Below are 26,254 nucleotides of genomic sequence, written 5' to 3' on the forward strand. Positions count from 1 at the left end.
GGGAAGGTTGACTGAGAGGAGCCAGATAGTTGTGTATAAGATGAGGGTTGCAATCTCCTGAAAAAGTACAAAGAGCAGGCGAGGAAGGTGACTAGCTTGAAAAGGTTATCAAGAATGCAGTATGAGCAGCAGTTAGCTAAAGCGGCCAAAAAAATCCTAAGGAGTTTTTTCGATATGTTGCCAGTAGAAGAAAGAATGATTATGGTAGGATGGGATTGATTGGAAAACGGAGGAATGATAACCGCTGCGGAGGATATAGTTGAGATATTTTGTGAGCAATTTCTGAAGGTATTTCATTCTTGTGAATGTGGCATCATGCAGAACTTGAAAGCAGTGGGAAAGGAGGAGGAACTGTTACTATGTGAACAGGAGGTATATGAGGAATTGAATAGACTTGATGTAAATAAGGCTGTGGGACTTGATGCTATTTAACCACATGTCTTGAGGGAATGTGCCAGAGCGTTAACAGCTTTTGTATATCTTTTCAACATGAGTCTCTCACTGGGTCAAGTTCCAAAAGAGTGGAAAGAGGGTAAAATTGTTCCAAGGAGGTGATAAGAGTAAGGCTTTGAATTATAGACCAGTCTGTGTGTCTGGAGTTGTGGTCAAGGTATTAGAGAAGTTAGTTAGGAATAAGATTCAGAATTGGGTTGAGAACAGAAAAATACTGTTTGGCGGCCAGCATGGATTTACTAAAGGAAGATCATGCTTTAACAACCTGCTTACTTTTTTATAATAAAGTGACAAATGCGTTGGATAAGGGTGTTGCATATACAGTGGTATATTTAGATTTTGCAAAGGCATTTGATAAATTGCCACATTACAAGCTGGTAATTAAATTGGACTGGATGGGGCTGAACAGTAGATTGGTTCACTGGATTGGAGATTGGCTGTCTGATAGGCATCAGTGAGTTGTCTATGGAGGAGCGATATCCCAGAATAGGAAAGTTACTAGTGGTGTACCTCAAGGGTCTGTTTTGGGTCCATTGCTGTTTAATTTGTATGTAAATGATATCTGGAGAAGTCTGAATGGTGATGTGCAGTTGTTTGCAGATGATGCAAAGTTGGGGAGAGCTATCAGGAATAGTGTGGATGCTGTAGCTTTGCAAGAGGACTTGAATACACTGGCCGAATGGGTAAATAAGTGGGGATGTCAACTCAATGTTTCAAAGTGTAAGGTTTTGAAGTTTGGGAAGCAGAGATGGGATGTAAAGTACACAATCGGTGCAAATATCTTGGAAGAGGTAGAGGAAATGAGAGATCTGGGAGTGATTGTAGACAAGGACCTAAAATTTCGGGGACATGTTACTAAAATAGTGAAGACAACACAGCGGATAATGGGAATGATGCGGAGGACATTGACTTGTAGAAGTAAGGATGTTATGGTTCCTTTGTATAGGCTTTGATCAAGCCACATATGGATTACTGTGCACAGATCTGGTCACCTGGTTTTCAAAAAGATGAAATTGCATTGGAAAAAGTTCAGAGGCGATTGACTAAGGTGGTTTCTGGTCTCTGGAATGTAAAGTGTGAAGACAGATTGACAAAATGCAATTTGCAGAAATTGGTGGATAGAAGGAGGATGGGGGGATATGATTGAGACATATAAGCTGTTAAGAGGTTATTACCAGATTAATGTCGGGGAGGTTTTGCACAGAATGGGCGAGGATAGCAGGAGAACAAGAGGTCATTCATGGAAGCTGTATAAGGAGGGTGGGAGCAAGGGAGTGAGGAGCAGGTTTTTTGCATGGAGAGTGGTGAGTGATTGGAATGCTTTGCCCGAGAGTGTGGTGTGTGCAGAGACAGTGAATATATTTAAGGCACAGTATGATAAACTGTGTGTAACAGTAGACCTCCCACGATGAGTCTTCGACTCCATGGAGGTTTTTATAATAATAATAATAATAATAAAAGAAAGGTGATAAGTAGAGTACTACATGATACTGTTCTTTGACCTCTGATGTGTAATTTTAATTATCAGTGATATAGTTCAAGTTCTCAAAAGAAATATTCAATTGTTTAATGATGGTAAATTAGGAAAAATACTGTCAGGAACTTTATATTGCTAAGCGTAAATCATCCATTTTGGCAAGAGAAAATGGAATGAGGTTTATTATATTGGTGTAATTCTGCTTCAGTAGGCAGAAAACGTGAGGGATCTGTAGATCTTGGTAGATAATGAACTGAAGTTTACAGGACACATTGCAAAAGTTGCAAAGGTTATCCAGACAGTTGCTTTTATAATGCAAAAAACCCTGACAATTAGAGATAAGGCTTTGATCGTTTCGCTCTATAATTCCAGGCTATATTTGTAGCTCTCTGCACGGAGCTAGTTTCCTGATTATGTGGGCGATAAGCAAACAGAGGGAGTGCAGAGGCAAGTAACTAAAATTGTCTTAGGACTTTGGAATGCTGAGTATTAGAACAAGTTAAGGGAATGTAATCTGCAAAACTTGATAACAGAAGTAATATGATTGAGGCATACTACTTGATAAGAACCATTTACAAGTGAATTATTGCAGAGGGTAAAAGAGATGACTGGAGAATGAGAAGTGATCTGTGTTGATTTTACAAAGGCCATATGAATATGGAACAAAAAATATTTCTGCATGTTGAATGTTAATGCTAGAATGCATTGCCAAAGTAGATGGGGAAAGCCCTAGTTGTAGATACATAAGGTATTGTTTGGTGAGCGTTTGGCCCTTTTTCGATGAGCCTTCTGACTTTTTGGAGTCCTGGATACTGTTAATAATATACTGATTTTTTTACCCATCTATACTGACAGATGAAAGTCAGAGGCTTCAGTGGGGGTTTATTGCTATCTTTACATAACATAAGAATGAAATCTTGTTGCAACTGTGCTGCTGAACTGCATGCCATAGAACTTAAAACATAGAGGAGGCTCCAGCAGTGCATTTCCCTTTTGATGGATTACATGCCAAGGAATTTTAAGTGAACTGAGGCTGCAGATACTACAGCTAAGCCATCTCATCACTAAAGATGACATCTATCTGTCCCTTAAACCGCAGGTAGATCATAAGACAAAAGCAAAATATCTCAGTGTAAAACATTTAACAGGGAGACAAACAACAGTGTAAAGTTCTCTATTACCTTTTATTTATATTAATATTCTCTAATACCTTTATTTACTAAAGGAAGTAGGCAGTGCTTCTTTAGCCCTGACTCCTTTTTCAAGGCTAATGGAGAGCCAGTCTCTTTCCTGCAGTTACTGATAGTGATCACAAACTATCAATAAATCAAACATTTTCGGAAGTGAGAGAGAGAGAGACAACAACATGCAACTGCCACGTCTCATGTCCTAAATCCTGACACTATATTGTTGTTGGTAATAGTATGAGTTCTAAGGTTGATTTTTTTTTAAGATACACAATTAAAAATCCAATTTTCTGGAAAGGGGGAACCCTGCTTTCCCATGCCAGAGATTGATTAACTTGGGAACCAGTCTAAGAAAGGTTTAGCAAAAGCTCCTATTGTCATAGTGAACAGAATTGAACCAATAATATTTTTGTATGGACAGCATTGTGCTATAGATGCAAATGACATTTACACAGTACTGCAGACACCCAATGTGGCCACTCAATGCTCCTTACTTTCACTATGCCATGTCCTGTCAGAATCTGATTATAGTATATCGCAAATATATTCTTCTACAAGGGGGGGTACCATTTTGATAGGTGGATATTGCTTCTGTCATAATATACAAATAACTGCTGTGGATTCATGCATTACCCATCACCTGCAGTTTGTTGAAGCAAATGATTCTGCTTTCTCATATTAGAAATAGTTATCACTAACCTATGACTAAAAAATAAAATCTTTGCTTGGCCATCCTACATGGATTAGCATTTTTCTTTATTCTGACATGATCAATATGACACACATCTGACTACCTGTTTACATGTTTTGCATGCAGGCTCTTAACATTATTGTACACTAATGTATCATCCAGTTATGGTGTCTTAAGTAAGGATATTTTTCCCAAATTATGAATTGATTTGTTTTAAACTGTAATTATAAATCAAAGTTAACATGCCTAACAGCCTATCTGTCATTCTAACATAAATTTGATATTACTCTATGATACAATTTGACTTGTAATCATAGGTTTGATGTGTTTTGTTGTCAGTTGATCATGGTTTATTGTTTATATATATTTTTTGATTGTGTATTATGCTATTTCTTGAAGGTATAAAAGGAGAAGTAGGAGACATGGGATCACCAGGTGAAGATGGCTTTCCTGGTAGACCTGGTTTATCAGGTTTGCGAGGTTTAAAAGGTAACATATTTATAAAAAAAAATGTATACTTTTATCATCTTCTGTTATGTTATTACATTGCCTTAAGATTACTGATTCATGATGCATTAAATTATTTTTACACTTTAACTCTCAGCTAATGTTGAGAGATAACAGCTTTTTTTTATTAAATATGAAGGTACACAGTAAACATTGTAGTTTTCCAGTTTTCAAATCTGAATGGGACAGTGATTTCAAGATGCAAGGTTGCCTATGGACAAAGACGATATTGCAGTTGATGTATACAGATGTTAGAACATATAACATTGTGATGTATACACCAGAAGTAATATCGAGAATGAGGTGGTGTATATGTTAGTTTGCCCTGAATGAAAATGATAGGCATTTAGTGCAACAACTTTGTTGATGAAGGATGATATAGTTACAGGAAAGAATGTAAAGGATACCATATTTTTAGGAATGATAGAGATGAGACAAGAATAGGAGGAAGGCTGTTGTTCATAATAATAGCAGAAGAATTGCAATCAACAGTTATAAACGGCATGGAAAGCTAGCAACTCTTATCTGCTCCTACAAAGGGACCAACTACAACCACTGGAGTGTACCAGTTACCCTGAAGCTGCAACCATTCATACTATAGCCATATAGGCAAGATAGCCAATAAAACACCAGAACTACATTCGATCCCATCACTGTGAACACTCAGGAACAATTAGTAGGCCATTCCCTGGATACCCATTATAGGACCCATTGGGAAAAAAGCTACCTTATTCCACCAAGCAGATTCCAGTTTGAGAGGGCTTTTCCTCGAATCTACTGCAGCTCTGACCAACTATCCCAACCAGTGGCATAGCTAGAGTGGGGAAGGGGGTGGTCCACCCTGGGCGGCACTTTGAACCTTACCCTATACGTTGTTTTGAATTTTTGTAGTATTTTTGGTGTGTATTGAGAGGGACAGCAAACTCAGCAACCACTTTTGCCCCCTGGTGTTGCAAAAGCTCTAGCAACACCACTGATTCCAACCTTAACAAATGAGGGTGTATCAAACTGTTGCTCATATGGGGAAACCCACATTTGTAGACATTATGCTCAACAGACAAGAACACTCAACCAAAGCCAATATGTGGGGTAATTGTAGGACTTTAGGCCAGCAGTATCTCTCATTTTACATCTTTGCTACTGAAATGTGCGCGTGTTTTTTACCATTGTATTAATCCCTGAAGATGACAATTTAACTTTAGCAAAATACTAGGAAGTAATAAATAAAATTTCCAGTTATTATTTAGTCTATGTTTTAAATTTCCTGATACAACACAATGTACGTAGCAAGGAATGAATAGTAGACAATGTATTTTAGGCTATCTAGTGTGAGACAGAGGTCAACAGGACAAAAAAAAAAAAAAAAAAAGAAAAAAGCAGTTGGTTTCTTCCATAGGCTTGAGGGTGCACAAACAGCTTATGAGAATTATGATAATGAGAACAGAGTGTATGATTATTATGGAATATAGGATCACATATACAGAACAGGAAACATACTGATATAACATAGAATTTATTCTGCTTAGAGATAATACTTAAACAATTCATAATTGAGAGAGAACTTAGGATTTGCAAGTGCTAGGGCTCTCTTTCTAGGTAATCTCTTTCACCACATTTGTGGTGAAAGAGATTACCAATCTGGTTTTAGACCAAAGAGATATACCACTGTTAATATATTTATGTTAAGGAATATACATGAAAAATGTATGGAATATAATATAGAATTATATAATTTATATATTGATTTTAAACAGGCTTTTGATGAAATAAATAAACAGAAAATGATTAAATCAAAAAACAAAAAAAAAAAATCATCTAACGTCTTTTTATTCCCATATGGGGACTAGGTGAGGCCGTTTTAGCCCTATCCAACTTTTAGAGACTGAGTGGGCAGTTCGATCTCCACTGGTACCCAATCAGAGATAGTTGGCCCAAGGCTATCACTAATGGCACACAGTGAAGAGAATGGCTCAACAAGTGCCGCCATCTTGTGGTCCCTAACACAATATATTTAATGCCTGAAATAGTGTGGGTTCTGCTGTCGATTTTCTTGAGTTTACGGATGAAAAACCCGAGTTTCCATGAAAAAAACCCTGTATGCCTATGCCAGAGATCGAATAACTGGGGAATGGTCGAAAAAAAGCTTAAAAAAATTTCCTCTAGTCGCCGAATAGACTCAAAACTGTCTTCCTTCATGCGGTCAAGTACCGTGGTGTGCAAACGCCACATCCACTGATCTACACAGGCTTAGGAAAATCTTAAAAGATTGGGAATCCCACAAAAATTGGTTAGAATGATTGAAACAAGGATCTAAGGCCAGGGTTAAAATACAAGGTGAGTTAACAGAAACATTTGAAATTAGTTCCAGAGTGAGACAGGGAGATGCGCTGTCTGCAAGTTTGTTTAATTTGACACTTGAATATATAATAAGAAGACTTAATATAAGAGGTTATATTAATAATAAATCTGTACAGATTTGTGCATATGCAGGTGATATTGCAATAAGTAGTTGTACCAGAAAAGATTTAGGAAGTAAGTTTAAAGAATTAGATTTAAATGCAAAGGAAGTTCTTGGAAGTTTTTTCACTTGGTTATATTATATACTCAAGATGGTTCTCAAAATATAGAACTAAAAACATCTAACAGTATTTGATGCAATCATACCATGCAGAATTAATAGCCATTAACATAGCAGTGGAACATTTGGCTAAACAAAACCCAAAGGAATTTATTATTATTATTGTTATCATTATTATCAACATTTGACTACCATGGAGTCAGACACATCGTAGGAGGTACTCACTATTGCATACAATACTCATCCAACCGCGTCTTAAACTGATTCATTGTATCCACATCCACAACACACTCAGGCAATGCATTCCACTAACCAACCACCCTCCATGCAAAGAACCTGCTTCTCACTCCTTTACTCACACCCTCCTTATACAGTTTCCAGCAATGGCCTCTTGTTCTACTTCCCCTCTCCCATTCTATGAAAAATCTCTTCCATGTCTACCCGATAACAACCCCTGACCAGATTATATGTTTCGATCATATCCCCCCCCCTTCTCCTATTCACAAGGCTCTGCAACTTTCATTCTCTCAATCTGTCCTGGTACTCGACATTCCAAAGACCACTGACTACCTTTGTGAATCTTCTCTGTACCCTTTCCAACATAACCTCATCACCTTAAAAAATAACCTCTCTATTTCTGCATGTCAGGGCTCTCTGCATCAATGCCATTATTTGATGTGATGTCTTCACAACTTGTGCAATGTGGCCTCTGAATTTCAGGTCCTTGTCCACCATCACTCCTAGATCTCTCATCTCCTCTACTTCTGTTAAAGTTTCCCACCATGTGTATAACTTTGCATCCCATCATTGCTTACCAAATCTCCAAACCTTACACTTGGCAATATTGAACTGATAGTTCCACTTACCTACCCATTTATGCAATCTATTCAAGTCCTCTTGTAAGGCATTAACATCAGCCTGACTGTGCATTACTCTCCCTAGTTTTGCATCATCTGCAAGCAGCTGGATATCACTAGTTAAACTCGACACAATATCATTAACATACAAATTGAACAATAATGGCTCCAAAACTGACCCCTGTGGCACACCACAGTGATCTTTCTCTTTCGAGATACTGCACCCCCATATAAAACTTTCTGATACCTATCTGACAGCCAGTCACTTATCCATCAGAGAAGTCTGTTATCCAATCCCATCTGTTTCAATTTATTTAAGAGCTAGTCATGTGGCAGTCTATCAAAAGAATTTGCAAAATCCAAGTACACCACTGTATATGCATCTCCTCTGTCCAAGGTATTTGTCACCTTGTTACAATACATAAGTAAGTTAGTGAAGCATGATCTCCCCTTAACAAACCCATGCTGATAACCACAGAGAATACTGCTGTTATCAACCCATTTCTGTATCCTACTTCTCACCAATCTCTCAAGGACCTTCACCACAACTCCAGATATACAGATTGGCCTATAATTTTAAGCTACAGCCTTTATGCAGTGGAACAATTTTACCCTCCTTCCACTCCCTTGGAACCTGTGCTGTTGCAAAACTCTTGTTAAGCAGGCATGCTGATGCTACTGCCAGTTCCCTAGAACATTCCCTTAAGATGTGTGGTGATATGTCATCAAATCCTATCATCTTATTAACATCAAGATTATTTCCTCAAATACCTCTTGTTTTCAATTAAGCTATCCTCTCATAATTTATCCTCGTATTCCTCATAATTCCACCCTGATCAGGATGAAACACACTTATAAATTGATCACTGAATACCTCAACAATGTCTTCTGCTGCAGTTACCATTCTACCACTTTCATCCCTTAATTTCATCTTTCCATGATCATTCTCCCTTCTACTTTCCACCGATCTAAAAAAACTCTCTAGTGTTTTTCTTAGCCTGATTTGCCAATTTCTGCTCATAGTGCACTTTTGTTTTCCTTACTGAGTCACTCTCCTGGCTTGTTCTTTATATTCTTCATGTGACTGATTACCATTATTCATCTTGTACTTCCTCCAAAGGAATTTCTTTTTCCAGATTTCATGCTTAAGCTCCACATTCATCCATTTTGCACCTACCTTATTCAGCCTTTTGGCCTTAGGATACATTCATACATTGATGCTGTTATGTATTTCTTTGTAAGTTCCGTTGCAGCATTTATTTCCTTACTGCTCAACTCCTTGTTTCATGTTATAGCTCGAAGTTGTTTCCTAAGCTTGTCATAATCACAAGGCTTATAATTCCACATATATCCCTTCCTCGCAAAAGCCTGCATATGACCACAACAAAGGTGATTACTTCATGATCACTTTCATCAACTGGAGGAAAATGTGAAACCCCTATAACAATTACATCCTCTGATGAAATTATGAGATCTGGAACTCTTGATCCTCGTGTGCCTTTCTTTACATGCTGCCTGAGATAGTTATCTCTCAAGAACTTGAGAAATTCACTTTCCTTATTCCCAAATGCTATCTCTTCATTCCAATATATACCGCCATAATTAAAATCACCCATAATAATTACCCTTCCGTTGTTCACTAATCCAAGTTGTTTATACATTTCTTCAATACCACCTTTCACATTCCCAGGCCTATAGCAACATCCAACTAAATATGTCTTCCTCTCAACCTCCACGTTACACCACACTGCCTCATAACCATTGCCATTATTTCCCCCTTTTATGTCTACCATCTTTCTTAAGTCCACCTTATGTGGACTTAATTCCCTTGCTATCATCAGCAGCACACCCCCTCCCTTCCTGCCCTTTCTATCCTCATGAAAAACACTGTACCCTTCCCCTTCTATTCCCGTTAAGATATCATCTTCATTCAGCCATGTTTCACTTATTCCAATGATTTGGGGGCGAATAAACTCAATACCTGAAACCGTCTCATCCTCTTTATTTCTGATACTTCTGGCATTTGTAAACAAACACAATAGTTCGTTTTTAGGTCTATAGCAAGTCCTATCCAAGCCATATGTTGGTTGTGATTTCCCAACTACACCTGCCAATTCACCTTTATCACCGCTTACCACATATGCCTCCTCAGTCTCCACTTTTCCTCCCACATTGCAATATACTCCATCTTCATAACACATTCACCCAGCTCTCAACATTCACTCTCTCTGTGCCATCTCATTGTCCACCTGAGCTCTCCCCATTTCCCTGTTCCACTTGTATTCCTATTCTCTCTCTCTTCCTCTCTCACACTACTACTGTTTCCACTGCCAAGCATTGCTGTCTCTTCAGTACCACTCTCCTGATTTTTCTCTTCATCTCTTCTTTCTGATCTTTGGCACACATTACACACTGTACTTCCACACACTATTCTTTCATCCAGTTACGCTTTCTCCAACACACTCGCTCTAAAGCCATTTAAATGCAACCCATCACGCCTGTATAATTTCATTCTTCCCTCAAACACATGCCATACAACCATAAACTCCACTCCTGACACAGCTCTGCAAACATACCATCCATGATTTTGGCTCTCTCTTGCAACTCATCATCATCATACCTAGGTAACACACTGACAACCTTTCCTACTACGCTGTTATTTTTCACTCTTCTCAATAGCCTCCTGATATTTGTCCTCACATCCTTCTTATCTCCAGTTAGATCATTCATCCCTACAATCACAACTAATTCTCTCGCTCGTTTCTTCCTCATGTTGAATGCCTTAATTATCGTACTCATTCCCCCACCTGGATAGCAGACCATATGGACTCTGTCAGTAACTAGCCCTCTAATTATGGAGTCTCCATATACTGCTATCCTGAAATCACTCATCACTTCTTTTACTCTTTGTTCTGATTCTGATTTCTTGCATACTTTCATTAATTTCCACTAGATGCCTAACATCACTGAACATATTCTTCATTTCATTTTTCATTTTCAATATCTGTGTCATTAAATCTTGTATTCCGACAACTTCACTCTCTATCTTGCTACCTCTCTTTTGGCGGCACTTTACTTCCTTTCTTCATTCATACTTTCTTTCACTCCCTTATCACTAATTTTCGCTTGTATATCTTTGCATTCTTTTACTCTCAGTTTCTCTTGCTTTCATTTCATTTCGGTTTTTTCATATCTTTCACTTCTACATTCCTGCATTCTTTCACTCCGTCAATCTCTCTATCTTTCATTTCATTTCCGTTTCTTTCATGTACACTATCTATCTTTTCAGTCAGTTTTGTATTTTGTATTTCGTGGTCCAACAATATATCACACTTATGACAAATCCATACTTTCTCTCATCTTTTGCTCATTCTCTCTCTCCATAAAGACATCTCTTACATTCCGCCATGCATACATATCACACTCAGGACATCGAATCAGTTTTGAAAAGTCTGTCACCAATGCCACTTGACTTTCACAGCATTCGCCTAGTAGCACCAGTCGATGCCCACGTGGTTGACCTCCTGACCAGCATTGTGTGATATTTAAAATGGCAATTTAGACTATCAATTCTGATAGAATTCACACCAAAAATCACTCAGACACACTTCATTCCAAAAATGAATAATGAAACCCTAAAACTTATGAAACACTGCCAATTATTATTCAAAAAAGCATTTATTTTTTCAGAACTCTTTCTCACACTACACAACTTATGGCCCTCTAGCAGCCAAATATATTTTTCACAGATTCCCTAGCATCCATTCATGCTATTAAGAACTGCTACACTTGCCATCAAGAAATACTTACATACATAGCAAAAAAAACATAAACAAACTGCATAAGGATTCCGAAATAATTTTCCAATGGATTCCATCCCATGTGGAATTAAAGGAAAATGAAACTGCAGATGAAGTAGCAAAAATGGCTGCAACATCAAGTGATACCACAGATTTCGATCTGTTTAAAACCACTCAAAAAGAAAACATAAAATGAATGATTCTCCAGGACATGACTCGACACTGGTATTTTTTCTGCAGAAAAACAAGGAGCTACCATCAACTCCAAATTTAATTGTTGTGCCACTACCATGATTTCTCGCCTCAAGACCTGCCACACAAGACCAATCAACTTTAGCAATGCCATGAAAGTCTTCCCCATCTGCAAAATCTGTAACATCGACGAAGCATCGCCAATGCCTTTTCTAAATTGCATGAATATTTCTAAATGTGAACTTTATAACCCAGAAAAGGTGCTGTATGAAATACATGAATTTGACCTTTATGATCTGGTGTAATAATACCATTGGATAATAAAAATAAATAAACTATTATTTTAATGGCTAACATAGCCTACTTTCTTTTAGGAGTGTCCCTTTTTTTTTTTCGATGTCATTGGCTCTTTACTCAAATCCTATGGCATTACTGAAGTGTTATAAAACTAATATATGAAGTATAAAAATAGAAGAAATTTTGGACATACTTTTTGGGATATTGTTTCCTGTCTCCTTATTCCAGCGAAGTGTCTTCGTTTGATGTTAAGCTGTTAAAGGAAGGGGTTGGGGGGGGGTAAAGTAATGTGGGGGGAATTTTTTGAAAAAACCTGGGATTTTTAATATATGTATAAATTATTATTATTAAGGGTGGGTAGAGAGCGTTTTGGGAGGGGGTGAGAGAAGGATCTGAAGAAATTGTTTTAAGATGACTGATTTTTTAATCAGTCATCTTAACACAATTCATAAATTCTTAACATCTTAACACAATTCATAAATGCATATAAGTTTTCAACAAACTGTAACTATCTCAACACAGAAATAAAGAAGTTAACACAAATTTTTCAAAATCGGAATTACTCAACACAACTTATAAATTATGCCAACAAAACAGCAAAAACCAGGCAAAACAACTTGACAACCAAAACAAATTTCCCAATACAAAAAATTGTTAAACTGCCATACATCCAGAACACATACAAAACCTACGGATACATTTTCAAACACACTGACTGTAAGCTGGTGTTCACCACAAACCAAAAAGTGGCAACACTTCTAAAACCTACGAAACCTCATAACACACACACAAAGAAATATTAGACATTGTTTACAAATTTCCCTGCCAAAAAGACTGTATGATGTCATCTACACAGGTTCTACCATCAGGTGTTTATGGACAAGACTACAAGAACCCTTCCGTGGCTGTAACGTCCCTATTCCAGAACACTTAAACAATAAAATATGCAACAACCACAAGAAAAACAAGATACAGGAAAAACTGAGATAGCAGTCCACGCCTTTGAACAAAAATATACCCCATAAATCAAGAAGACCATACTATTAGACATACAAGACAACAACAACAAAACAATGCTTAGAATATCGGAAACGATAGCCATAAAATGTGACAAAAACTCAATAAACGTCTACCCACCCTACGTAATATCCGAGATTTGGAAGCTACATAACATTAAAATTAGGTAACGACTCTGACCAAACCAATAGGAGAAAACACAAGTATACCAAAGACAGAAACACCTAACCGACATGAATAGCACCCAGTTGGTTTTTGGGTGTCGAGGCTAGTTGGTGAAAGGACGTACTGTCGGAGAGCTCCTGAAAGATTTGTGATTTTTGTTGATTTATTAATATTTTGTTAGATTTAATTGTGTAATTTTATTAGTGTAGTTAGTGTACTAAAGTGTTTTATAACATAATCTATGTCGGGAAGTCGCCGCTAGAGGGATTCATAGAGTGTAGTGTTCGTGAATGCTCCTGATAAGATAAGCATTATTTTCAGTTATCGTTGATAAATTTACTTTAATATTGCATAGTTTTGTTTGCCTTTCTTTGTTAGTGCGTCTGTTTGTGTGTTTTTGGTGTTTATAATTTATAATTTGATAAAATACGTTACTAGTATGGCTCCAGTACGAAGGAAAATGGTGGCCAGTAATGATGGTTCGCTATCTTCTTCAAAGAACGGTAATGTAAAGGAGATGATTCAGTGTACTATCTGCGAAATGTATGCTTTGCGGAGTGCGGTCAGAGTGTGGTTAGATGATAATAAAGGAGTCAATGTGTGTAGAAAATGTAGGGAGAATGAGGAATTGAAGTGTATTTCGGATCGTGAGTGTGATATTTTTGTCAAACTTCAGAATGAAGAAAATAGGGATATGACAAGAAACGGTGAGGTTGTACCAGAGAATTGTGAGAGTGTGAATGTAGAAAGTGTGAATGATAGTATTAATGGTTTTACAGAGAATAAAAAAAATGAGATAGATGCAATGAGTGAGAACGTGTTGTTGAATGGCGCAATACAAAGGGCAAAACAGCAGCTAGAGCGTATGAGCAAAAGTCGACTGAATGAACAAGCCAATAATAAAAAGTATGACAGGAAAAATAGGCATATGAGTGTGAACATGAACAAAATGAAGGATAGAGTGCTGTATGGAGACTCATTAGTACGAGGTGTGTTAGTAGAGGATTTGACAAAATCGTACCAACCTGGTGCGACCATGAAGGATGTAACTGAGTCTATTAGAGAGCAAAAGGAAAGGGTGAAAGAAATGATTGTTGTGGCAGGTACGAATTATTTGAAAGGAGATAAAATGGAAATGATAGAAGATGTGAATGAATTGTTTGAGGTAGCAAAAGAAAAGAGTGAGAGAGTTAGAATGATTAGTCTTTTGCCATGGTATGACAGTGAAATGTTTAAAAGGAGGGCCATAATTGCGAATGACTTTATGCGTGGGTTATGTGTGACGAGTGGTGTGGAATTTATGGATGTGTGGAGTGAGTTCGATGGGCGAAAGGATCTATATAAGATGGATGGCTTGCATTTGAATGGTTACTCTAAGGAGACTTGAGAAAGTGTTGCTGAATATAGTGGATGTGCAAATTCAGGGAAACTAGATTTATTAAGGAAGGGGGGTAGATATACAGTCCTTAGGGAGGCACTTGAATGTATGAATGAATATAATATGCCTCAGTGAATAAGGACAACAAATCAGAGTGGGATAGTTAATATAAGGCATCAAGGTAGGGTTGGGGCTAATGGGGGTCTTAAATTCATGTACACTAATGCTAGGAGTATCAGGAACAAGAAGGAAGAGTTTTTGGCCATGGTTGGCACTTCCAGACCACAGGTTATTGGTATTAATGAATCAGGCTGACTTTAGATGATATAGCTAGTGGGATTGAATGTGATGGACATAGTGTGTTCAGGAATGACCGGGAGAATAAAATGGGAAGAGGAGTATTGTTGATGATAGCTGATGAGCTACAGCCAAGGAGAATAGAAGTTGAATTGCAGGATAGAGAAAAGAGCGCATTTGAGGCCATTTTGTGTGAGATTGTGGCTAGCAGAACTAAATATACAATTGGGTGCTGCTATAGACCAGGTGATGGAAAAGATGGTGGTGACAGTATGCACAAGCAAATAGAAGAAATGAGTGGAAGGGGGGTAATTATTATGGGAGATTTCAACTATAGTCGCATTGATTGGAGTGAGGAGAAAACACACGGGAGGAAGGAATTGGTTATTAAGGGATAACTATCTGTGACGGCATGTAATGGAAAATGCTAGGGGTCAGAGAGTGCTTGACCTAGTAATTACATCTGAGGATTTGGCTGTAACAAATATGACCACATTGCCACCAATTGGTGAGAGTGATCATAGGGTCTTGACTTGGGAGGTGGCTAAAGGTGTGGAATTTTCAATTAAGACAGGGTACATGTGGAATTATCGGGCTGGAAAGTATGACAAGCTTAGGAGTTTGATTGGTTCAGTGCCATGGCATGTACAACTGCAAGGACTAGAAGTTGATAGTGCATGGGAGGAAGTTAAGAAGTGTTTGCATGAAGCAATGGCTGACTGTATACCTAGAGTCCGAATAATAAATCAAGTAGGTTTATTATTCGGATCAAGTAGGGGTTAAATGGATGAATAACACCATTAAGCTTGAGCTGCAAAAAAAGAAACAACTATGGAGGGAATTTAAGGAGAAAGGTGACCGGCAGGCACATGAACGGCATAAAGCGCAGGCCAGAAGGGTAACGAGTGTGGTAAGAAAAGCAAAAAAGGATTACGAAAGAACATTGGCCATGCAGGCTAAAGAGAATCCTAAACAGTTTTTTAGATATGTAGCAAGTAAAAGGAAAAATGTACATGGCAGAATGATTTTAAAGAATGCCGATGGTAGGGAGGTAACTGAATCAGTTGATATAGTTGAATTACTGAGTGAGCACTTTGCAAGTATATATCATCCAGGTGGTGACATTGCAGAAACGAATAAACCAGTAGATTATACGGGAATTGTGTGAACGAAGTGGAGGTGAGTAGTCTATTGCATAACCTCAATGTCAATACATTCGTGGGATTGGATGGTATACCAGCTCATGTCGTACGAGAAGCAGTTAAAGAATTGTCAGTACCCTTGACAATTTTGTTTAATTTGAGACTCGGGTCTGGGTTAGTCCCGAAAGGGTGGAAAGAGGGGAAAATAGTTCCACTGCATAAAGGTGGTTCCAAGACTGCTGTTGTAAATTACCGACCGATTAGCATATCAAGAATCATTGTCAAGGTCTTAGAGAAATTAGTCAAGAAAAGAATACAGGATTGGATAGATGAAAATGAGATACTGTATTGGGGACAACATGGTTTTGTGAAGGGTCGATCATGCCTCAGTAACTTGCTCACGTTCTATAACACAGTGACTTCTGAACTGGATAGGGGTGATGGGTTTACAGTGATACTACTGGACCTTGCCAAGGCCTTTGACAGGATACCACATGGAACCCTAATCAGTAAACTGGAGCAGATGTGGATAGATATAGGGTTGGTGAGATGGATAGGAGGGTGGTTGAAGGAGAGATACCAGAGAGTGGTTTATGCAGGAGTGGAGTCTAAAAGACGGCTTGTGACTAGTGGTGTGCCGCAGGGCTCTGTTCTTGGACCACTGCTTTTCAATTTGTTCATCAATGATATAGGAAAGGATTTGAGAGGAAGTGTTCTCTTGTTTGCTGATGATGCAAAGTTGGGTAGAGCAATTGTGAGTGCACAGGATGTCAAGATGTTACAGGATGATTTGGATAGTTTGGAGGACTGGGCTAGGAAAAATGGATGTCAATTTAATGTGGTAAAGTGTAAGGTTATGCACTTTGGGGTGAAAAGAATAGCAGCAGTATATCGCATTGGTGGAACCGTACTCCAGGAGATTGATGAGGCCAGGGATTTGGGAGTGTTGGTGGATAGGGAATTGAAGTTTAGGGGGCACATTGCAAAAGTGATTAAATCAGCTCATCAAATCACTTGGCTTCTGAATAATACTTTAACATGCAGAGACAAACAAGTTGTTGTTTCTCTGTATCGAGCCTTGATAAGAACCCATCTGGACTACTGTGCCCAGTTATGGGCACCAGGGTTTCTTCGTGATGGGGAGGAAGTGGAGAGGATCCAGAGACCAGTGACCAAGATGATAGAAGGTGTGTGGAATGAACCTTATGAGAATAAGTTGAAGATTTGTGGGTTGCAGAGATTGGACGATAGGCGAAGGAGGGGTGATATGATTGAGACATTCAAATTACTGAAGGGTTTCTACAAGATTGATCCAGAAGATATTTTTGAAAATATGACTGGTGGTGGGAGGACTAGGGGCCATGCATGGAAGCTGGGCAAGAGCGTGGTTGACAAAGGTGTTAGAGCTAGGTTTTTTACTTGGAGAGTGGTGAATGAGTGGAATAAGCTTCCAGAGTCTGTTGCGGGTGCTATGACCATGAAGAAGTTCAAGTCAAGGTTTGATAGATACTGTGTCAATGTCGAATAGTTGTTCTTGACATGATGTTAGGGCCTCCCTCGATGAGTCTGTCGACTCCTTAGAGTTGCCCGGAACAATAATAATGACAATAATAATTCCCCCATACCAAAGATGATGGCTGTCGAAATGTCACTCCTACCCCTGACTTTTTCACTTAAATCCCCCCCTCTTCCCCCCAAAAAATAATTTCTATCTTCAGATCCTTTTCTCAGCCCTCTGTCCGAAAATGCTCTCTACCCACCCTTAATAATAATAATCTATACTTATATTAAAAAACCCGGTATTTTTCAAATAATTACTCCACATTACTTTATCCCAACTTCCCCCCCAAAAAAACTCTCTTCCATTTATTAGTTTTATAACACTGCAGTAATGCCCTAGATTTTGGTAAAGAGCCAATGACATTGTAAAAAAACAGTCATTGAAAGTCGGCTATATTAGCCATTAAAATAATTTATTTTTAGAGGAGTAACATCTGAATTTTCCCAGAAGTAATATTTACATTATTGTTAAGATTTTTTTTTCCAAGTTGGTACATCTGTAATAAGCATCCATGTGAAATTGCGAGTCATTCTATCAAGTAGTTCGTTATATACCAAAGTGTTGTCTGTATCCCTTGAAATGGATAAAATTGAGTATTGTGCAGTTATAAAATTCTTTATAAAAGAAAGTTTAGCACCAAAAGAAATTCATTCGAAGTTCGTAAAAGTTTATGGCTACTCTTCCCCTTCGCTTTAGACAATTAAGAAATGGACTGTCGAGTTTAAACGTGGCCGTACCGGCCTTAAAGATTATCCACATGAAGGACAACCAAAAAGTGTAACAACACCAGAAATCCTTGATCGAGTGCATCATATGGTATGGGGTGACTGGTGAGTCAAAGTGCATGAAATTGCTGAGACTATAGGCATTTCAAAAGAATGTGTAGGATATACTTTGCATGAAGAATTGCAAATTAGAAAGCTTTGCGGAAGATTGATGCCACGCTTGCTCACAGCAGATCAAAAACACACACTCGCATAAAAATCTCTGAATAGTGCTAGGAGCATTTTAACAAGAATAAAACTGATTTTGTGCATCGATTTGGTACTATGGATGAGACTTCGATTCACCATTACACACCAGAATCCAAACAGCAGTCAAAATAGTGGACAGAAGCCAGTTATTATTATTATTATTATTATTATTATTATTATTATTATTCAGGCCTCCAAGGAGTCAAAAGACTCATCGAGGTAGGTCCTTTCTAAGACATAAAGTCTGTCAAGACTCATCGAGGGGAAGTCCCCCCTGAGAAACACAAAGTTTATCATACCACTCCTTAAACCCACTGACCGTTCTCGCTCCAACCACTCCATCAGGCAATGCATTCCACGGCTCAACCACCCTCCACACAAAGAAACCACTCCTTACCCTCTTGCTCACAGTTTCCTTTCGTAACTTCCAGGGATGGCCTCTTGTCATCACTCCTTCCCGCTGATCAACCAAGCGAAAGAACTCCCCAGTGTCAACCCTGTAACCACCTCTCAACAGTTTAAAAGTCTCAATCATATCACCTCTCCTTCTTCTATCCACCAAACTCTGCAGTCCACATTCTCTCAGCCGATCCTCATAACTATCCTTGTACAGTCCTGAAACCATCTTTGTCATCCGTCTTTGTATCCTTTCCACAGTTAATTTATCCCCTTCAAATCCTGGGGACCAAATCTGAGAACAATAGTCCAAGTGTGGTCTGATCAGAGACTTATAGAACGGAATGATAACCCTCTTATCTCTGCAGGTCAGTGTCCTTCTCATAATAGCAGCAATCCTCTGTGTTACCTTCACCACCTTTGCAATATGTCCCCTAAACTTCAGGTTTCTATCAATCATCAACCCCAGATCTCTTGTCTCCCCTACTTCCTCCAGCATAACTCCTCCCATAGAGTATGCAGCATCCCATCGATGTTTCCCAAACCTCAAGACCTTACATTTTGCTGCATTAAACTGACACCCCCATTCATTTACCCATCTATCTAGCTTATTTAAATCCTCTTGCAGGGCTACCACATCTGCACTATTACTAATAATCCTTCCAAGCTTCGCATCATCCGCAAACAACTGAATATCCCCCTGCAATCCACTGGCTATGTCATTGATATAAAGGTTAAACAATATAGGTTCCTAGTACTGAGCCCTGTGGGACCCCACTTGTAACCCTCTGCCTCCTGGAAACTGCTCCACCATACACAACTCTCTGATACCTATCAGACAGCCAATCCTGAATCCAGTTGACCAATCTGACATCCAGACCCATGTGCTGCAACTTAAATATCAGCTTATCATGTGGCACCCTGTCAAATGCCTTCGCCAAGTCTAAGAAAATTGCAGTATATGCCTTTCCCTCATCTAATGCTCTTGTAACTTTATTATAAAAGGCTAGCATATTGCTAAAACAAGAGCGTCCTTTCACAAATCCATGTTGATTCTCACAGATAACATTACCCTCATCTGCCCAATGCTGTACACGGTCCCTCACTACTTTCTCCAAGATCTTAACAACTACTGATGACACACAGACTGGCCTATAATTAGACACTTCCAGTCTGTTACCACCCTTATGCAATGGCACTATCTTACCTTCCTTCCATTCCCTGGGCACCTTTGCCAAAGCCAGACTTTCATTGAAAAGCCACGTTAAAGGTATTGTCAATTCCCTAGCACATTCTCTCAAAACTCGTGGCGAAATACCATCCAGTCCAACAGCTTTACTGACATCCAGAGTACTCAGTATCTGAAACACACTCTCTTCCTGTACCTCCAGACCTCGTACCAGTCCTATCCCTCTAGCATTAAAACTGACTCCTCTAGGATGAAATACTCCAATAAAGTGTTCATTGAACAATTCCACTATGTCTTCTGCATCAGTCACTCTATTCCCATTTTTATCCCACAATATCATTCTTCCACAGTCATTTCTCCTCCTACTGGCCACATAGCTAAAAAATTCCCTAGGATTTTCTTTGGATCTTAGGGCCAATCTCCACTCATATTCCAGTTTCGCTTTCCTTACCACACGAGTCACTCTTCTGGCCTGTGTCTTATATTCCTCGTGCATCTCTTCACCTGTCTCCTTATATCTCTTCCATAGCCTCTTTTTCGCATGCAATTCCTGTTTAATATTGTTTGTCATCCACTTTACTCCAAATTGCGCCCTCTTCTTCACTCGTGGTATACAACTTACCAATGCTGATAACAAATATTCTTTCACAATTTCCCACGCACTGGTGATATCCCGGCCTTCCAATTCCTCCCTCCATGAAACTTCCCGAAGTTGACGTCTAAGACTATTATAATCACCTGACTTATAATTCCACATAAGTTCCCGTCTCTTTGATACTCCTGCATGTCTATTCATTTTCCAAGTCAAAACCATATGGTCACTCTCTCCAACTGGTGGGAGAGACGTCAACTCAGTTATTATCAACTCTTCTGATGCTATAACCATATCCAAAATTTTTGAACCTCTTGTTCCCTCTGTTACATGTTGCCTAAGACATTTGTCCCTCAAGAATTCTAGAAATTCCATTCCCCTATTGTTACATGCATCTTCCTCTCTCCAATTTATACTACTGAAGTTAAAATCTCCCATAACAATCATTCTTCTTGCACTTGCCAAACTTAGCTGTCTAAACATCTCCTGGTCCCCATCCTCTGTGCTCCTGGGTCTGTAGCAACACCCCACTAAATATTCTGTCTTTCCTACCTCTACCTCACACCATACGCTCTCAAAATCATTTGTCTCACTTCCTTCCAAATTCTCCACTCTTAGAGGACATAGGTCATCACTTATCATAAGCAGCACCCCACCACCACGCTTTCCCCTCCTATCCTGACGAAAAATGCTATACCCAGCGACTTCTATTCCTGTTATTATATCCCCTTCTGTCAACCACGTCTCAGTGATCGCAATAATTTTTGGCCAGGCTGATGCTATCTGCGCCACCAATTCCTCTCCCTTATTCCGGATACTCCTGGCATTAGTATACAGCATATAAATGCCATTGTTTCTATACCCAGCATTATCCCTTCTAGACTCCACTGGGCTCAGTCTTACCTGACATTGTCTCCCTTCTCCCAAGTATCCATTCCCACAAGAGGCCACCCCTGCTATCATCCTCCCTGGGACACACTGACTCGTTCAGAACAGCAATCTCTCCAGATGCCTACGTCCTTCCTCATTCAAATGCAAACGGTCTCTCGCAAACAACTCCTCTCTTTCCTCAAACGCACTCCAAGCATCCACATATACCAGTCCTCTCTTGTCACACATTCTCGCTATTATGCCATTCAATATCACCGCTCTTCTGCTCAGCTCATCATTATCATACCTAGGCAACACGCACACTATTTTTCCTCTCTCTGGCTTCTTCCGTACAGTCTCAAGCAAAAATCTCATATCTCTCGCTGCCCGACTTACATTACCACTCAAGTCATTTGTTCCTACCATCACAATCATCTCATCCACCCTTTCACTTCTCTTAATTGCCATAGCCACCCTTTCTATTGTTCCTCCTGGCAAACACTCCTCACGCATCCTATCCTGAACACCACGGATCATTGAGTCACCATACATTATACCTCTTACCATTCCATCGCTCCTATTGTTTCCATTCTCTCCTCTTCTAGCACTCCCATACATCTCTCTCATTCCCTCTCTCCTACTGTTTCCATTTTCTCCACTTCTAGCACTTCCATATCCCTCTCTCATTCTGTCTCTCCTACTACTGTTTCCATCCGCTCGTCTTCTAGCATTCCCATACCTCTCTCTCATTCCATCTCTCCTACCGTTTCCATTCTCTCCTCTTCTAGCACTTCCATATCTCTCTCTCATTCCGTCTCTCCTACTGTTTTCATCCTCTCGTCTGCTAGCATTCCCATACCTCTCTCTCATTCCTTCTCTTCTACTGTTTCCAATCTCTCCTCTTCTAGCACCCCCATACCTCTCACTCATACTCCTTAAATTCTCTCTCTCTCTCCTACTCTGATTCGCCTTGCATTCATCTCTTCCATTCTCCTAATCTTATCTTTCATACTTCTGCTCTCATTCACTAGACATTCCACCTCCTCTTTTAACTCATCTATCTCCCGCTGCAGGTCAGTCACTCTTAATCTAAATTCACTCTCCCAAACAAAACCATCTCCTAAACTTCCACAGTCACTCACACCTTCCACACTATCAACCATTATTTTCTCATTCTCTCCTATCATACTATTCGTCTTCCTACATTCATTCTCCGTTCCTGGAGCAACAAAGTCGGATATCGATATATCTAATGTACTTATTTCCTCCAACTGCCTGCATTTTGCGCACATACGCTCTCCACTCTCTTTAACAAACCACATGTAAATCCTTAGAAGCATACATGCCGCAAGTACTGCATGCCACAAAGTCCCTTATGATATTGCTAATAATCGAGTTCTTAAATGGCGGAGGACTTGGCGTTACGCCACTTGCGACTGCTGCTGAATCCACCATCATTCCTTACTGCCGAGTAGCGTAATCCTTAATAATTATTCAATTAATAAATAAGAGGGGGAAAAAGTACAAACATCAGAACATTTAAGTACTAATATAATTAAATAAAATGAAATATAACTAAATACAAAGTAACTTAGCTTCGTTTTGTCTTCCACCGTTACGCGTTCGATTCTGACGGTACCAACATATATTATATCGCGACAGCAACTAACTTCCGAAAAACAACCACTGAAGTACACTCGTATTCAGAGAAACAATTCAGCACTCAAAAACGTATAAAAACGGGGAAAAAACGGACTATTCACCGATTAAAAATCACTTTCTTCTGCACAGCTCAAATTCACCGCCACGTGCTACGGCGACGCTAGCGCTAGCGCCTTATTCACTGCCAAAGATGACCAAGTCGGTTCCATCAGCAGGAAAGGTCATGGCATCGGTGTTTTGGGATGCTAAAGGCATTTTGTTGATTAATTATCTTGAAAAGGCTAAAACAAGAACTGGAGAATATTATTCTGATCTTTTAACCAGGCCAGACGAAATCATTCATGAGAAAAGACCCAGTTTGCAGAAGAAAAAAATCATCTTTCATCAGGACAATGCATCTGACCACAAAGGTATTTTGCCAATGGGAAAATTAAGGGATCTGCACTATGAATTGTTGAAACATCCACCCTGTACTCCAGATTTGACTCCCTCTGACTTCTATCTCTTCCCAAAACTAGAACTCTTCCTCACTGGTCAGTGTTTTTCTTCAAATCAAGAAGTAATTGCAGCTGTAGAGGGGTAAGATCTGAATATATTTATTCAGATCTTACTGAGAACCACTACAGGGATGGGATAATGCTGAATCATTGATCGAATAAATGCATTAGTCTTAAGGGAGATTATGTTGAAAAATAAAAATAACTTTGAAATTATAAATTCGTTTTTTCATTGTTAGTCTGAGAACTTTTCAGACCACCCTCATACTTAAAAATTATATACTTGGTTTAATACTTTATCCAAGTGTAAGCAAACAAAGTTTGCCTCCTGAAGTATTATCAGGACTGGGGCGACTTGTATATAGAAGCTAAAGTCTTCGCATCACTTGCCTTTGCATCCTATAATGCAAAGCACATATCCTTGCAGATAAGTATAATGCTATGCATTATGAGAAGGGTCATTACCCAGACTAGTTTCGACCTTTATTGAGGAGAAAAAGTAAATGGTTGCTCATCATAGGCCTAAAGTAATTAGTATTAAGGTGCAAGGAAGCCTAACAGTATTAGGAGAAAGAAAAGACAGATATAGAGCATGAGAGATAGAGAAAAGGCCTCAGCTCTTTCATATCATCATATAGCTAAAAGCTATCAGCAGTGCCATAACGAGGGTATGAAGCGTCTGTGACAAGTGTCTAACTTGCGCCCACCCCAACCAAAAAATGACAAAAATTTTGAAAATAGAAATGTAACAAGTTAAATTTTACTAAATATAATATGTTAAATACTTGCTATTAACCCCATCAAAATGAGTTGCCTGTAAAACCAATTATGTATTTGTATAAATAAATAATCTATTAAATAAGAACAAATTTTTATTCATATTCAGTGACAAATAAATGAAAGAAATACACAACATAGGTATAATATAAAATAATGTAATAAAAACATAAATAAGTTCAGCATATTTTATAAAGAAAATTTTCTAGCTTTTTCATTTGCAAACACATCTATATCGTCATAATTGAATGTTTTTGCAATATTTTTTTCAGTTGATATTATAGACATGTTTGTCAATCGCTCTTGTCCAAGACAAGAACAAAGCTATGATTTTACAATTTTCAATTTGCTTAAACGAACATTCGCAGGAAGCTGTTGTTACAGGCATTGTTATGAAAATCCTTAATGCTGTGTCTAGATTTGGATACCTGTTTATTTTGTAATGAGAGGTCATAATTATTTAAAATGCCTCCGTAGCGCAATTGGAAGAACGACGGTACATTGCGCCCTTCGATTGGAATAGGCCTAAGTTCGATTCTCGTCACGACGGGAGGAATCTTTATCTGGTCAATTTCAATCCATGGTGAGTTAGCCGATCTCATACGGAGGTAGCAGGGTTTTTTCTCCCGGAAACTCGGGTTTTTCATCCCGCATACATTACAAATCGGCCCTTCAGAACACGCAATTTACAGACAAAAATTACTAGTTGTGGTGGTGTTGGAGGTGGGCGGTAGATGGCGTTGATTCGTAGTAGAGGTAAGGTGTAGAGATAGTTGAAGATGTCCTCCCGCGATGAGTCTTCGGACTCCTTGGAGGTATCAGGAATAATAATTTTGCAAGATTTGAAAAGCATCCATATCCCATAAATTTTCAAAAACTTCCATGGCTTGATATTTGAAACTCAATTTCACATACAAATTCTGCAGCATCTAAGTCGCTATTATATTTCAATGGCAGGTCAGCTGCACATCGTTTGAGATCATCTAGTTCATAATTTTTAAAACATGTCCATTTAAAAAACTGAAGTTCTTTGTGACCTCTTGTAAAGCAGTAAATCTGTCATTGAGTTGTATGCATATTAGATTTAAAACTTCACACATTTCTTTTTTTAGTAATGCAGTTTCATTCATGACAAATGAATCATCAGTAGCTTTCTCACCAGGCATGTTTTTTATTTTGCGGCATCTCTTTTCTGGAATGCAAGTTTCAATAATTATTGTTTCGGCTAAACATTTTGCCGAATTGTGAAACGAATCGAAAAATTCAAAATTCAACAGTACCAAATCATTTCGGTACTGTTGAATTTCATTTTTTAGTGCTTTTATCATTTTCGCAGCATTTTCGACTGTGGTTTTTTTCTTGTAAAAGTAAATTTACTTTATTTATCTTTCCTAATATTGTATCCCAAAATATTAATAGTGCAACAGTTAATAATTTTAGCAATATTCGAGCATTTGTTAGAGTCTGCTGTAACTTGTCTTTGTCCATCACACATTTCTTTAAAAGTTGTATTATTAAAGTTATTTGATTTCGTAAGACTTTTACCGCGTTAGCTTTCACGGACCACCTCGTCACTTAAACCTTTTAGACGAACAGATAATTTTTCATTTTAAAGATCCCGTCTACTAGTAGAATTTACAAAAAATTACAGTTGTTGAATTGTTCCAAAACATGATTTCATTTGAACAGATGTTTGTG

The 26,254-nt window shown here is 38.6% G+C and overlaps 1 protein-coding gene across 1 annotated transcript in view; it reads left to right on the plus strand.

Annotated features, from left to right (window-relative positions):
• The window catches only part of LOC150100509 (uncharacterized), a 1,094,033-nt gene that overhangs the window by 728,928 nt on the left and 338,851 nt on the right, over positions 1–26,254 (plus strand). Inside the window, exon 27 of the mRNA XM_090402670.1 lies at positions 4,208–4,297. Coding sequence (XP_090258796.1) covers positions 4,208–4,297 — 90 coding nt within the window. The remainder of the gene's footprint in view (positions 1–4,207; positions 4,298–26,254) is intronic.

This window comes from Typopeltis vanoorti, chromosome 13 (assembly GCF_054136105.1).
Source record: "Typopeltis vanoorti isolate ZY-2024b chromosome 13, IOZ_Tvanoo_1.0, whole genome shotgun sequence".
Taxonomy (NCBI): domain Eukaryota; kingdom Metazoa; phylum Arthropoda; class Arachnida; order Uropygi; family Thelyphonidae; genus Typopeltis; species Typopeltis vanoorti.